At 48.8% G+C, this 12,472-nt stretch overlaps 1 protein-coding gene across 1 annotated transcript in view; it reads right to left on the reverse strand.

Moving 5' to 3' along the window:
* The window catches only part of LOC147115160 (sorting nexin-31-like), a 101,878-nt gene extending 91,261 nt beyond the window's left edge, over window positions 1–10,617 (reverse strand). The window contains 2 exon segments of the mRNA XM_085993462.1: window positions 9,904–9,978; window positions 10,107–10,617. Of these exon segments, the coding sequence (XP_085849588.1) occupies window positions 9,904–9,978; window positions 10,107–10,166 (135 nt within the window). The 5' untranslated portion in view covers window positions 10,167–10,617.
* Between the last annotated feature and the right edge of the window lie 1,855 nt (window positions 10,618–12,472).

Here is a 12,472-nt window from a genome sequence, read left to right on the forward strand (position 1 = left end):
ACATGCCTCGGCTGACTCCTCCCACTATTCCAGGTATATAAGTGACTACCTCCCAGTCCCTTAGTATTCTGGACGGGTCGACCACTCGAGACAAGACCTTCATTCTTTAGTTAATAAAAGCCTGATTGTTACTCGCTCAACTTCAGTCTTTTGAGTAATTGATGGCGCATCAATTTTATTAACTAAATTTTTTATAATGGAGAAGATCCTCACACCAGCATGCCTGGACCTGGACAGTCGGGAAGCGGACGCTTCCACCAAGTTTGCTCACTGGCTCACGTGCTTCGAGACGTTCCTGACTGCCTCCACTGCGGTCGAAACGGATGCGGACAAACTGTCTGTCCTGATCTCCAAGGTGAACCACCGAGTGTACTCAGTCATCCGGGATGCGACCTCGTACACAGCCGCCCTCCAGCTCCTCAAGACCCAGTACACGCGCCCTGTGAACGAAGTATACGCTAGGCACCTTCTGGGGAGTCGCAAGCAACAACCTGGGGAATCGACTGAGGAATACCTCCAAGCACTGTCCGTGCTTGGCCGGGCCTGTGGGTGTAAGGCGGTAACGCCCACTAAGTACACGGAGGAACTGATCCGGGATGCCTTCGTAGCGGGCCACAGGTCCAACTACACCCGACAGCGACTGCTGGAGCAGAGTGACCTCACCCTCGACAAAGCCTCCGACATCGCACTAACGCTGGACGCAGCCTTCCGGGGCATGGATGCCTACTCCTCTGCACCGTGGACGCCGCGGGGAACGACAACCTGGGACACGGTAGGACAGCCCCATAGCACCGTGCCACCCCAGCCACAGCCCAACAACGGCCCAACTACCGCAGCAGTGTCCCAAAGCCAGACAGCAGTATCCCAAGGCCAGAAATGCTACTTCTGTGGCCAGGCCAAACACCCCAGAGCGCGCTGCCCGGCGAAGAATGCAACCTGCTCGGGCTGCGGGAAAAAGGGACACTACGCCAGCGTCTGCAAGGCCAAAGCCACCCCGAACGCCAGCAGCGCCGCGTGTGGGCCGTGCGAGCCGCCATCTTGGGCCTCCCCAGCCATGTGCGAACCACCGCAGCAGCAGCCATCTTGGACGACTCCAGCCACATGGGAATCATGGGCGCCGCCATCTTGGACACCAGCCGGGACGCAGCAGACCGCCAACCCCCACCCATCTGATACTCGCAGCGACACACCGACCCCTACGCTGGCCTCTGTGACGCTGGACCAAACGAGACCGCACCAGTTAGCTCGGTCCAAAATGGACGTTAAGGTAAACGGCCATGCAATAAACTGCCTTTTTGACTCCGGGAGCACAGAGAGCTTCATCCACCCCGACACGGTGCGGCGTTGCTCTCTCCCAGTCCTGCCTGCGCACCAGCGGATTTCTATGGCCTCCGAGTCCCAGTCAGCGGACATTGGCGGCTACTGCGTGGTGACACTAGTAGTAGACGGGACTGTGTTCAATAATTTTAAACTCCTGGTCCTGCCCGACCTCTGCGCTGCCGTTCTACTGGGGTTGGATTTCCAGTGCCACCTCAAAAGCGTTACGATGGCGTACGGTGGCCCCCTCCCCCCACTCATAGTCCGCAGCCAGCAGCCTCCAAATTGCCCGCCGCGCACTAGATGCAACCTCTCCACACTCAGAGTCCCACCCCCCCCACTGTTTGCTAACCTCACCCCTGACTGTAAGCCCATCGCCACAAAGAGCAGGCGATACAGTGCCGGGGACAGGGTTTTCATCAAAACCGAAGTGGAACGGCTCCTGAAGGAGGGGATTATTGAGGGCAGCTCCAGCCCCTGGCGAGCCCAGGTTGTGGTCGTTAAGACCGGCGAGAAACAACGCCTGGTCATCGACTACAGCCAAACAATAAACCGCTACACCCTGCTGGACGCCTACCCACTCCCCCGCATAGCTGACATGGTCAACCAGATCGCGCAGTACCGCGTCTTTTCGACCATTGACCTGAAATCAGCGTACCACCAGCTCCCCATCAGCCCTGAAGACCGCCAGTATACTGCTTTTGAGGCAAACGGCCGCCTCTATCACTTCCTTAGGGTTCCCTTCGGCGTTACCAACGGGGTCTCCGTCTTCCAAAGGGAGATGGACCGGATGGTCGATCAAAACGAGCTGCAGGCCACTTTCCCTTACCTAGATAATGTGACCATCTGCGGCCATGACTTGCAGGACCATGACGCAAACCTCGAGAAATTCCTCCGCACCGCCCAACTCCTGAACCTGACATATAACAAGGAGAAGTGCATATTCCGCACAGACCGCCTCGCCATCCTTGGCTGTGTTGTAGAACACGGGGTCATCGGTCCCGACCCGGACCGGATGCGTCCCCTTATGGAACTCCCACTGCCCCACTGCCTAAAAGCTCTGAAGAGGTGCCTAGGGTTTTTTTCCTACTACGCTCAGTGGGTCCCCTACTATGCAGACAAAGCCCGTCCGCTGATCAAGTCCACCTCTTTTCCCGTGACGGCAGAGGCCCGCTTAGCCTTCCACCGTATCAAGGAAGACATTGCCAAAGCCACCATGCACGCAGTGGACGAATCCATCCCCTTCCAGGTGGAAAGCGATGCGTCCGACTTCGCTCTGGCCGCCACCCTTAATCAGGCGGGGAGACCTGTGGCATTCTTCTCACGAACCCTCCAGGGCCCGGAGACCAGACACTCCGCGGTCGAGAAGGAGGCCCAGGCTATCGTGGAGGCTGTGCGTCATTGGAGGCACTACCTGGCCGGAAAACGATTTACCCTGCTCACTGACCAGCGTTCAGTTGCTTTTATGTTCAACAACAAGCAGAGGGGCAAAATCAAAAATGACAAGATCTTGAGGTGGAGAATCGAACTTTCCACCTACAATTACGAGATCTTGTACCGGCCCGGGAAGCTCAATGAACCCCCGGATGCGCTATCGCGTGGCACCTGCGCCAGCGCGCAGATCGATAGACTGCGGGCCCTCCACAATGACCTCTGCCACCCGGGGGTCACCAGGTTCTTCCACTTCATCAAGGCCCGCAACCTGCCTTACTCTATTGAGGAGGTCAGGACCATGACCAGGAACTGCCAAGTCTGCGCTGAGTGCAAACCGCACTTTTATAGACCAGACAGGGCCCACCTGATAAAAGCCACTCGCCCCTTAGCGTTGATTTTAAAGGGCCTCTCCCCTCCTCCGACCGCAATGTGTACTTCCTCAATATTATTGATGAGTACTCCCGTTTCCCGTTCGCCATCCCCTGCCCGGACATGACCAGTGCCACGGTCATTAAATGTCTGAACGACCTCTTCACCCTGTTCGGTTTCCCCAGCTATATCCATAGCGACCGGGGCTCATCGTTTATGAGCGATGAACTCCGTCAGTACCTGCTAACTAGGGGTATTGCCACAAGCAGGACCACCAGTTACAACCCCCGGGGGAAACGGACAGGTGGAAAGAGAAAATGCGACAGTTTGGAAGGCCGCCCTGCTAGCCTTAAAGTCTAGGGGCCTTCCAACCTCCCGCTGGCAGGATGTGCTCCCCGATGCACTCCACTCTATTCGGTCACTGCTCTGCATTGCCACTAACGCCACCCCTCATGAGAAAATGTTTGTCTTCCCAAGGAAGTCCACATCGGGGACATCGCTACCGCCATGGCTGACGTCCCCAGGGCCAGTCCGACTGAGAAGGCACGTGAGGACCCATAAAACGGACCCCCTGGTCGAGAGGGTCGACCTCCTCCACGCCAACCCCCAGTATGCTTACATTGCATACCCGGACGGGCGGGAGGACACAGTCTCCATAAGAGACCTTGCACCCTCAGGGGCCGCAGTAACCCACTACTCACTACCACCCCCCCCCCCCCCCCCACGATCCGATATCCAGCCCCAGCAGACGGCAGGCCTGGGCCCCGCGACCCACTCGACATCTACGAGGACGACACGCCTGTGCCACAGCCCACGCAGGACTCGACGCCGGAAGCTCCACTACCCCTGCCGTCGCCACGCCGATCACAGCGGCAGACAAGACCTCCGGAGAGACTCCAATACACTAACTTTTAATACACTTCACCCTGCCGGACTCAATTTTAAACAAGGGGTGAATGTGGTAAACCACTGTTTGTATTCCACTGTGTACATGCCTGGACATGCCTCGGCTGACTCCTCCCACAAGTCCTAGTATAAAGGTGACTGCTCCCCAGCCCTTTGTATTTCTGGACCGGTCGACCACTCGAGGCAGACCTTCATTCTTTTGTTAATAAAAGCCTTTAGTTACTCTCTTAACTCTCAGTCTTTTATGAGTAATTGATAGCGCATCAGCATTCTATATTAAATAAACCCCTCTAGTGTGCAAAAATATATACATTTCAATAAAACGCAATCCATCAGCTCTCAAGACAAAAACTCTGCTTTTGCCACATTCGTCACCTCCCTCAGACCCCTCTACAAAACTGAGAGTTTGTTAATGTTTGTGTTACTTTGTAGTACAGTTTGAGCATCCCAAATCCGGAGTTCCGGAATCCGGAATGTCCTAGAATCCAGACACCCTGAGAGAGGCTTACCAAAAACTGGAAATAGTGCAACCTGAGCCCAGGCATTTCCGGACTCGGCATGTGTTTTTGATGTCCGAAGTCCGGAAATATTGCAACCTGGGCTCGGGCATTTCCGGACTTCGGACATCAGAAACACGTTCCAAAGTCTGGAAAAAACATGAAAACCGGCTCGGCCTCGGTCCCGAGGTTGCCGGATTCGGGACGTTCTACCTGTATTACCATCTGCCTTCAAATATTCCCTTTAATGGCTCAGCAGAGAAGTTAAAGTTCTCCCTCCTCCTACAATCTTCACTCCTTTAAAACACACACTTGGGTTCATCATCTAATCACAACTTCCTGTTTTACTGCAACAACAATAACTTGCATTTATGTAGCGCTTAAAACATCCCAAGGTGCTTCACAGGAGCGATTATCAAACAAAACTTGACACCAAGCCACATAAGGAGATATTAGGGCAGGTGACCAAAAGCTCGGTCAATGAGGTAGGTTTCAAGGAGCATCTTAAAAGGAGGAGAGAGGTAAAAAGGCAGAGAGTTTGAGAGAAGGGATTCCAGAGCTTAGGGCCTCGGCAGCTGAAGGCGCGGCCGCCAATGGTGGAGCAATTAAAATCAGGGATGTTCAAGAAGCCAGAATTGGAGGAGCGCAGAGATCTCAGAGGGTTGTGGGGCTGGAGAAGGTTAGAGATAGGGAGGGGCGAAGCCATGGAGGTACTTGAAAAAGAGGATGCATCCTTTCAACTTTGGTGGGATCATTGGCACTCCAGCTTTGGCTTGTCAATTTTTTAAAAAACTTAGGGAATTTGTTGTATTCAATAGAAAGTTTACATTAATTGCATTTTTCCGACTCTTCCTCTTATCTTCAAGAATAGGGACACACATTGATAAACACGCAGTCTGGCACTGCACCAAGAGCAGCAGAATCTGCAACTCTCTTGTTTCCCAACACACATCACCTGCAGCAGGACAATTGTGGTAATGTCGCTCAGACAAGTGACTTATGTCTGCAAATAAAGGGATATTGTTAAATCACTGTGACAATTCCAGTCAACAACATTCCAGGCACTTGGCATTAGTTTATTATTACTATATACAGGAGTGTTACTGGCACACTGATGGTTGCACATGAATCTAATTAGTAATATGAGGGGCTTTCAAATTCAAAAATGCAGAGTAAAGGTGCCTGCAAATTACTGGATAGTGTGTGAATTAGTGCATACCGTTTTAAACATTAAAGAGCAGCTATTGTAGCAAACCTCCATTTCCAGTTATTGAGGGTACTTATCATATTACACTGCAGAATTTTACAGCAAGACATTAAATAAATGCAAGTTCGTTATTAAAATGGTGGTGTTGTTGTTCTCTGCTCATTGCCAGAACAACAATTTGCATTTATATAGCACCTTCAACTGAGTAAAACCTCCCAAGGCTCTTCACAGGAGCGTTATCAAACAAAATTTCACACCGAGCCACATAAGGAGATTTTAGGGCAGACTTGGTCAAATAGGTAGGTTTTAAGGAGCATCTTAAAGCAGGAAAGAGAGGTGGAAAGGCGAAGAGGTTTAGGGTGGGAATTCCAGAGCTTAGGGCCTAGGCAGCTGAAGGCAGAGCCACCAATGATGGAGCAATTATAAAATCGAGAATTCCAGAGGCCAGAATTAGAGGAGCGCAGATATCGCGGAGCTTTTTAGGGCTGGAGGAGGTTACAAAGATAGGGAGGGCCAAGGCCATGGCCATGGACGGATTTGAAAACAAGGATGAGAATTTTAAAATTGAGGCATTGCTTAACCGGGAACCAATGTAGGTCAATGAGCACAGGGGTGATGGGTGAACGGGACTTGGTGCAAGTTAGGACACAGGCAGCCGAGTTCTGGATGAGCTGAAGTTTATGGAGGGCGGAAGATGGGAGGCCGGCCAAGAGTGCATTGGAATAGTCGAGTCTAGAGGTAACAAAGGTATGAATGAGGGCTTCAGCAGATGAGTTGAGGCGGAACGGAGTCAGGCGACGTTACGGAGGTGGAAATAGGTGGTCTTAGCGGTAGCTCGGATATGTGGTCGGAAGCTAATTTGGGGTCAACTACGACACCAAGGTTGCGAACCGTCTGGTTCAGCCTCAGACACTTGCCAGGGAGAGGGATGGAGTCGGTGGCCAGGGAACAGAGTTTGTGGTGGGGATCGAAGACAATGGCTTCGGTCTTCCCAATATTTAGTTGGAGGAAATTTCTGCTCATCCAGAACTGGATATCTGACAAACAGTCTGACAATTTAGAGACAGTGGAATGGTCGAGAGAGGTGGTGGTGAGGTCGAGCTGGGTGTCGTCAGCGTACATGTGGAAACTGACTCTGTTTTCCGATAATGTCACCGAGAGGCAGCAACGGCAACAACTTGTATTTATATAGCACCTTTAACATAGTAAAACATCCCAAGGCGCTTCACAGGAGTGTTACATACACCGAGCCACAAGGATAAATTAGGACAGATGACCAAAAGCTTGGTTAAAGAGGTAGGTTTTAAGGAGCGTCTTAAAAGAGGAAAGAGAGGTAGAGAGGCGGAGAGGTTTAGGGTGGGAATTCCAGAGCTTGGGGCCTAGGCAGCTGAAGGCATAGCCACCAATGGTTGAGTGATTATAATCAGGGGTCCTCAAGAGGGCAGAATTAGAGGAGCACAGATATCTCGGGGGGGGGGGGAGGGGGGAATGGGGCTGGAGGAGATTACAGAGATAGGGAGGGGTGAGGCCATGGAGAGATTTGAAAACAAGGATTAGAATTTTAAAATTGAGGCGTTGCTTAACCGAGGGCCAATGTAGGTCAGAGAGCACAGGGGTGATGGGTGAACGGGACTTGGTGGGGGGGTTAGGACACGGGCAGCCGAGTTTTGGATGATCTCAAGTTTATGTAGGGTGGAATGTGGGAGGCCAGCCAGGAGTGGGTTGGAATAGTCAAGTCTAGGAGGTAACAAAGGCATGGATGAGGGTTTCAGCAGTGGATGAGCTGAGGCAGGGGTGGAGATGGGCAACGTTATGGAGGTGGACAAAGGCGGTCTTAGTGATGGCGTGGATATGTGGTCGGAAGCTAATTTCAGGGTCAAATATGACACCAAGATTGCAAACAGTCTGGTTCAGCTTCAGACAGGACAGCTATACAATATTGTACTACAACCATGTCCTTAACTCTACAGTCAAATACACAACCTTGTTTGAAAATTCCATGACTGATATAATGACATGTACAATCCCATTGCATAGACCCCATGTCTGCCCCACAGAACTGACTCAAATTCTGTGCAGAGTGCAGAATGTTGCATTCAATCTCAGCTCAAAAATACAGCTTTACATCAAATACACAGCTAACAATCATTGACCAAAACTCTGCTGAGGTAAACACCCTTTATTATTAATCAGTGTACTGTGCACAGGATGTCTAACAACTAATATGTCAGCACTATTCATCATCAGTCACTTGTGTGAATAGAGTTGTTTATTTTATGACTAATTCATTTACTTTTATGTGCTATTATCTGATTTAAAATAATCTGGCATGCACTGATGCGTCACAATATTTAGCAATTTTAATCTGTAGCCCAGAAAAATGAGGCAACAATTTAGTCATCATTACACTAGCATTCCCATGGCAATTTTTTTAAATGACTTTACATCTGCTACTTGGAGAGGGGTATTATCATCTCAATAAAGGCATTGGGGGGGTAGGTTCAAGTCCAGTAACAGATGGCTCATTAAACTGTACGATAGTGTTTGCTACAAAAGTGCATTATTTTTTTTAAACTTTGTTTTTCTGGGGTATATTGGCTTGTTCTTTTTCTTATAGTAATTATTTCCCTTTTCACCATCCTAAAAGAAAGAACTTGCATTTATATTGCACCATTAGCCACTTCAGGATGATGCAAAGCATTTTACAGCCAATTAAGTGGAGCAGAGAAGGTTAAGTGGAGATTTAATAGAGGTGTTCAAAATTATGAACTGTTTTGCTAGAGTAAATAAGGAGAAACTGTTTCCAGTGGCAGAAGGGCCGGTAACCAGAGGACATCAATTTAAAGTAATTGGCAAATTATAATGATCTGGAATGCACTGCCTGAACAGATGGTAGAAGCAGATTCAATAATAACTTTCAAAAAGGGAATTGGATAAATACTTAAAGGGGGGAAAATTGCAGGGCTATGGGTCTAATTGGATAGCTCTTTCAATGAGCCAACACAGGCACCACGGCCAAATGGCCTCCGTTTGTGTTGTAACATTCTATGATACCAAGTACTTTTGAAGTGTAGTCACTGCTGTAATGTAGGAAATACAGCAGCCAATTTGCACACAGCAAAGTGCCACAAACAGCAATGAGATAAATGACCAGACAGTCTGTTTGAGTGATGTTGGTTGGGGATAAATATTGGCCAGGGCTACCCTGCTACGGGGTGAACTATCCTGCTCTTCTTCGAATAGTGTCTATTATGTCCACCTGAGAGGGCAGCACCTCCGACAGTGCAACACTCCCTCAGTCCTGCACTGGAGTCTCAGCCTAGATTATGTGCTCAAGTCTCTGGAGTAGGACTTGAACTCAACCTTCTGATTCAGAGGAGTGCTGCCGACTGAGCCAAGGTTGACACCTAAAGTCAACAGGGTGGGCTTACAACCTGCTCCCAAAGTTGCCCATTATACTTAGATGCCAGAAGGCATCAGGGGTCATCCAGATGGGATTGTCCACTGTAGCCTTCACTTGGTTCCTTCGATCCAACACAGCACAGATTGGGAACTCTGTAGAACAGGAGTAAATTTGGATCCTCTGTGACATCTTATGATAAGTGTATTAACACTCAGTACCACTGAAAACAAAATTATACTGAAACAGTTTCTAGTAAAAAGTGACAGACATGATGGTTAATATGACCTGTGTTGTGGCCCAATTTTTAAAAAAGGCTGAAAAACAAGCTCTTCTACTTGCAAGCTTAGATTCCAATGCCCCTTTCATCAAGATTAGAAGTTATTTGTTTTCCAGTTTTATAAACAACAATGGAGAGAAATGGATAAATGCCCCATATATGTAGTAACTGGACAAGAAAAAGAGTCAAGGGTAGCCATAACTCTGTGTACTTGACAACCTGATTATTGTGCACCTTTCCTTAAGATTTTAATTTGTGAAACACTTTCAAAGCACCGTATAGTTCATAGATCTGGAGCCAGTCACCTTTAGCTTTTATAAGCAAAAGTTCAATATCCATCATTCGGCCAGCTACACATTAAAGAACACCAATTAGAAATTTTGGTCACATTTTAAGAACAAAATTGAATTTATCTCAATACCATCTCTCCAACGTAAACTAACTCAAATCTCACCTATCCTTGAAGTAGACATATAGGGACACAATTCCTTACCTTTGCATCCCACCTGTGCAGTTGGCTGTACCTCAGTTTACAGAAGAGAAATCCCTCCAGGTGAATACCGTAAATCTGACACACACAAAAAGAGAGGAATAACAGACGCCTTTAGTGAGTGAATGAACATTTCAGTGAGAAATAAAACCAGCAGCAAAGACCCGCCGAGTGGTTTATTTTGGAAAGTGAGAAGCTGCATTTACCACATAGGGCGCTCCCAGAGAGTCGCTCCCTTGCTCAGTCTGACCGATGGTGAACTGCATCTCGCCTCTGGCCCTCTACACCGGGGCAAAGGACACCGTTTCACCGGGAACTGAACAGAAGACACGCTTGTAGTTTGGGTGGTGCCGGGCTCCAGGGAGCTTTAGGCGGTGTAAGGGATGGAGATTTAGCAGATGGAGGATAAACCCACTGGCGGAACTCACCGCTGCAAATACCAGAGCTTCTTCAGATACCAGGCGAGCGGCTCAAATTACACCCTGGCAGGACTTGTTTCTTGCAATATACGGCAGGCGCTTCTCTCCCTCCCCTCCCCCCCACAAAAAAAATATCAAACCCGTTTCAATGTTTTAAAAACAGATCAAACAGGATTGCTTCTGCTCAAAACTCGCTGCTGCCCGAAGGCTGAGCAAGCTGAAGCAGCAGGTGGGGGAGGGCTGTCTAACTACACTCCCTCCCATCGTTTGAGACGGGACATCTACCAAATGCATTGTCCAACCTTACCCGTAAAGGGACCATCAACCCAAATAAAAGAAATCTAACAAAAGTGCCCCCTTTTTAGAGGGGCACCAACAATAAACCCCCAAATCATTCCAAAGCAAAAGGAAACTTAAATGAAATCATAGTATTATCTCCTACATAGAAACATAGTAGGAGCAGGAGTAGGCCATTCGAGCCTGCTCCGCCATTCAATGAGATCATGGCTGATCATCCAAATTCAGTACCCTGTCCCTGCCTTCTCCCCATATCCCTTGATCCCTTTAGCCTCAAGAAATATATCCAACTCCTTTTTGAATATATTTAATGAACTGGCCTCCACCGCCCTCTGTGGCAGAGAATTCCACAGGTTCACCACTCTCTGGGTGAAGAAATTCCTCCTCATTTCTGTCCTAAATGGCTTACCCTTTATCCTTAGACTATGACCTTTGGTTCTGGACTCCCCGGCCATCATAAACATCCTTCCTGCATCTAGTCTGTCCAGGCCTGACAGAATTTTATAGGTTTCGATTAGATCCCCTCTCAATCTTCTAAACTCCAGTGAGTATAAGCCCAATCGACACAATCTCTCCTCATACGTCATTCCTGCCATCCCAGGTATCAGCCTGGTGAATCTTCGCTGCACCCCCTCCATGGCAAGAATGTCCTTCCTCAGCCCCTGCATCTACAACAACTTGCATTTATAGAGCGCCTTTAACATAGTAAAACATCCCAAGGGGCTTCACAGGAGCGATTGTCTAACAAAATCTACCAAATGTTACTCATCAGAAGTGACAATTGCTCATTTCGGTTTTAATGTGACTTCTCCGATCATTGCTGGTGCATCTCCAGCACTGACTTCTCTTCCCACCCCCACACTGTTAGCTCCAGAGACCCTTAAGCATTTACCCTTGGCCAATGTTCCCCGTCATTTTTTTTGGACCGAGCGGCCCCTTTAAGGGGCTGCGCGGCACATTCAAATGTCCACGCATGCACGTTCTTTTTTCAATTTAAAAGCCAGCTCACCGGCTGCGCGGGATCCCTGGAGCTTAAAGGGAACATTGCCCTTGGCCCGCCCCCTCCTCTTCCTCAACTGCATGCTGCTCCTTGGTGACATCATCCGTAGACATGGAGTCAGCTTCCACATGCATGCTGATGACACCCAGCTCCACCTTTCCACCACCTGTCTCGACCCATCCACTGCCTGTGTTGTCTTGTCTGACATCCAGTCTTGATTGAGCCGCAATTTCCTCCAGTTAAACATTGGGAAGACTCAAGCCATTGCCTTTGGCCCCTGCCACAAACCCAGTACCCTTGCCACCAATTCCACCCCCTAATCCCCACCCCAGCCACTCAGGCAGAACTAGACTGTTCACAAAAATGGGGTTCTATTCAACCCGAGTTGAGATTTAAACCCCATATCCTTTCCACACAAGGACCATCTACTTCCACTTCCAGAGCATCACCTGCCTCTGCTGAAACCCTTGAAGGGATAATTACAAGTCCTAGCCCTTTTTGGGCTACCCCAGATCAGGTGTATCCCCCAGATGTTCACCTTCAACTAAAGTTAAAGGTAGCTGAATTCTATAATACGCTTAAATGGGTCTAAAGGTTCAGGCTATCTCTCCCTAAAGGAAAGGAACGATGTGAAGATGTTACCATCCTCCAGATAGCACTTTTAATAAGTTTAACTAGACTGTAACCTTCCGGATATTATGAGGGTCCGGAATACCCCCCAGAATTCTGCAACTCCTTACAAAAGAGTGTACAGAAATTGGGTTCGCGAGTTTATACAGAAATACTCTTTGAGACAATTCTAAAAATATATAGTTTTATTTAAGAGCCGACATTCATTTAACAGCTGTTGAGTCAG

The sequence above is a fragment of the Somniosus microcephalus genome, chromosome 7 (genome assembly GCF_052327205.1).
Source record: "Somniosus microcephalus isolate GS21.2 chromosome 7, FLI_Smic_1.0, whole genome shotgun sequence".
NCBI classification, from domain to species: Eukaryota; Metazoa; Chordata; class Chondrichthyes; order Squaliformes; family Somniosidae; genus Somniosus; species Somniosus microcephalus.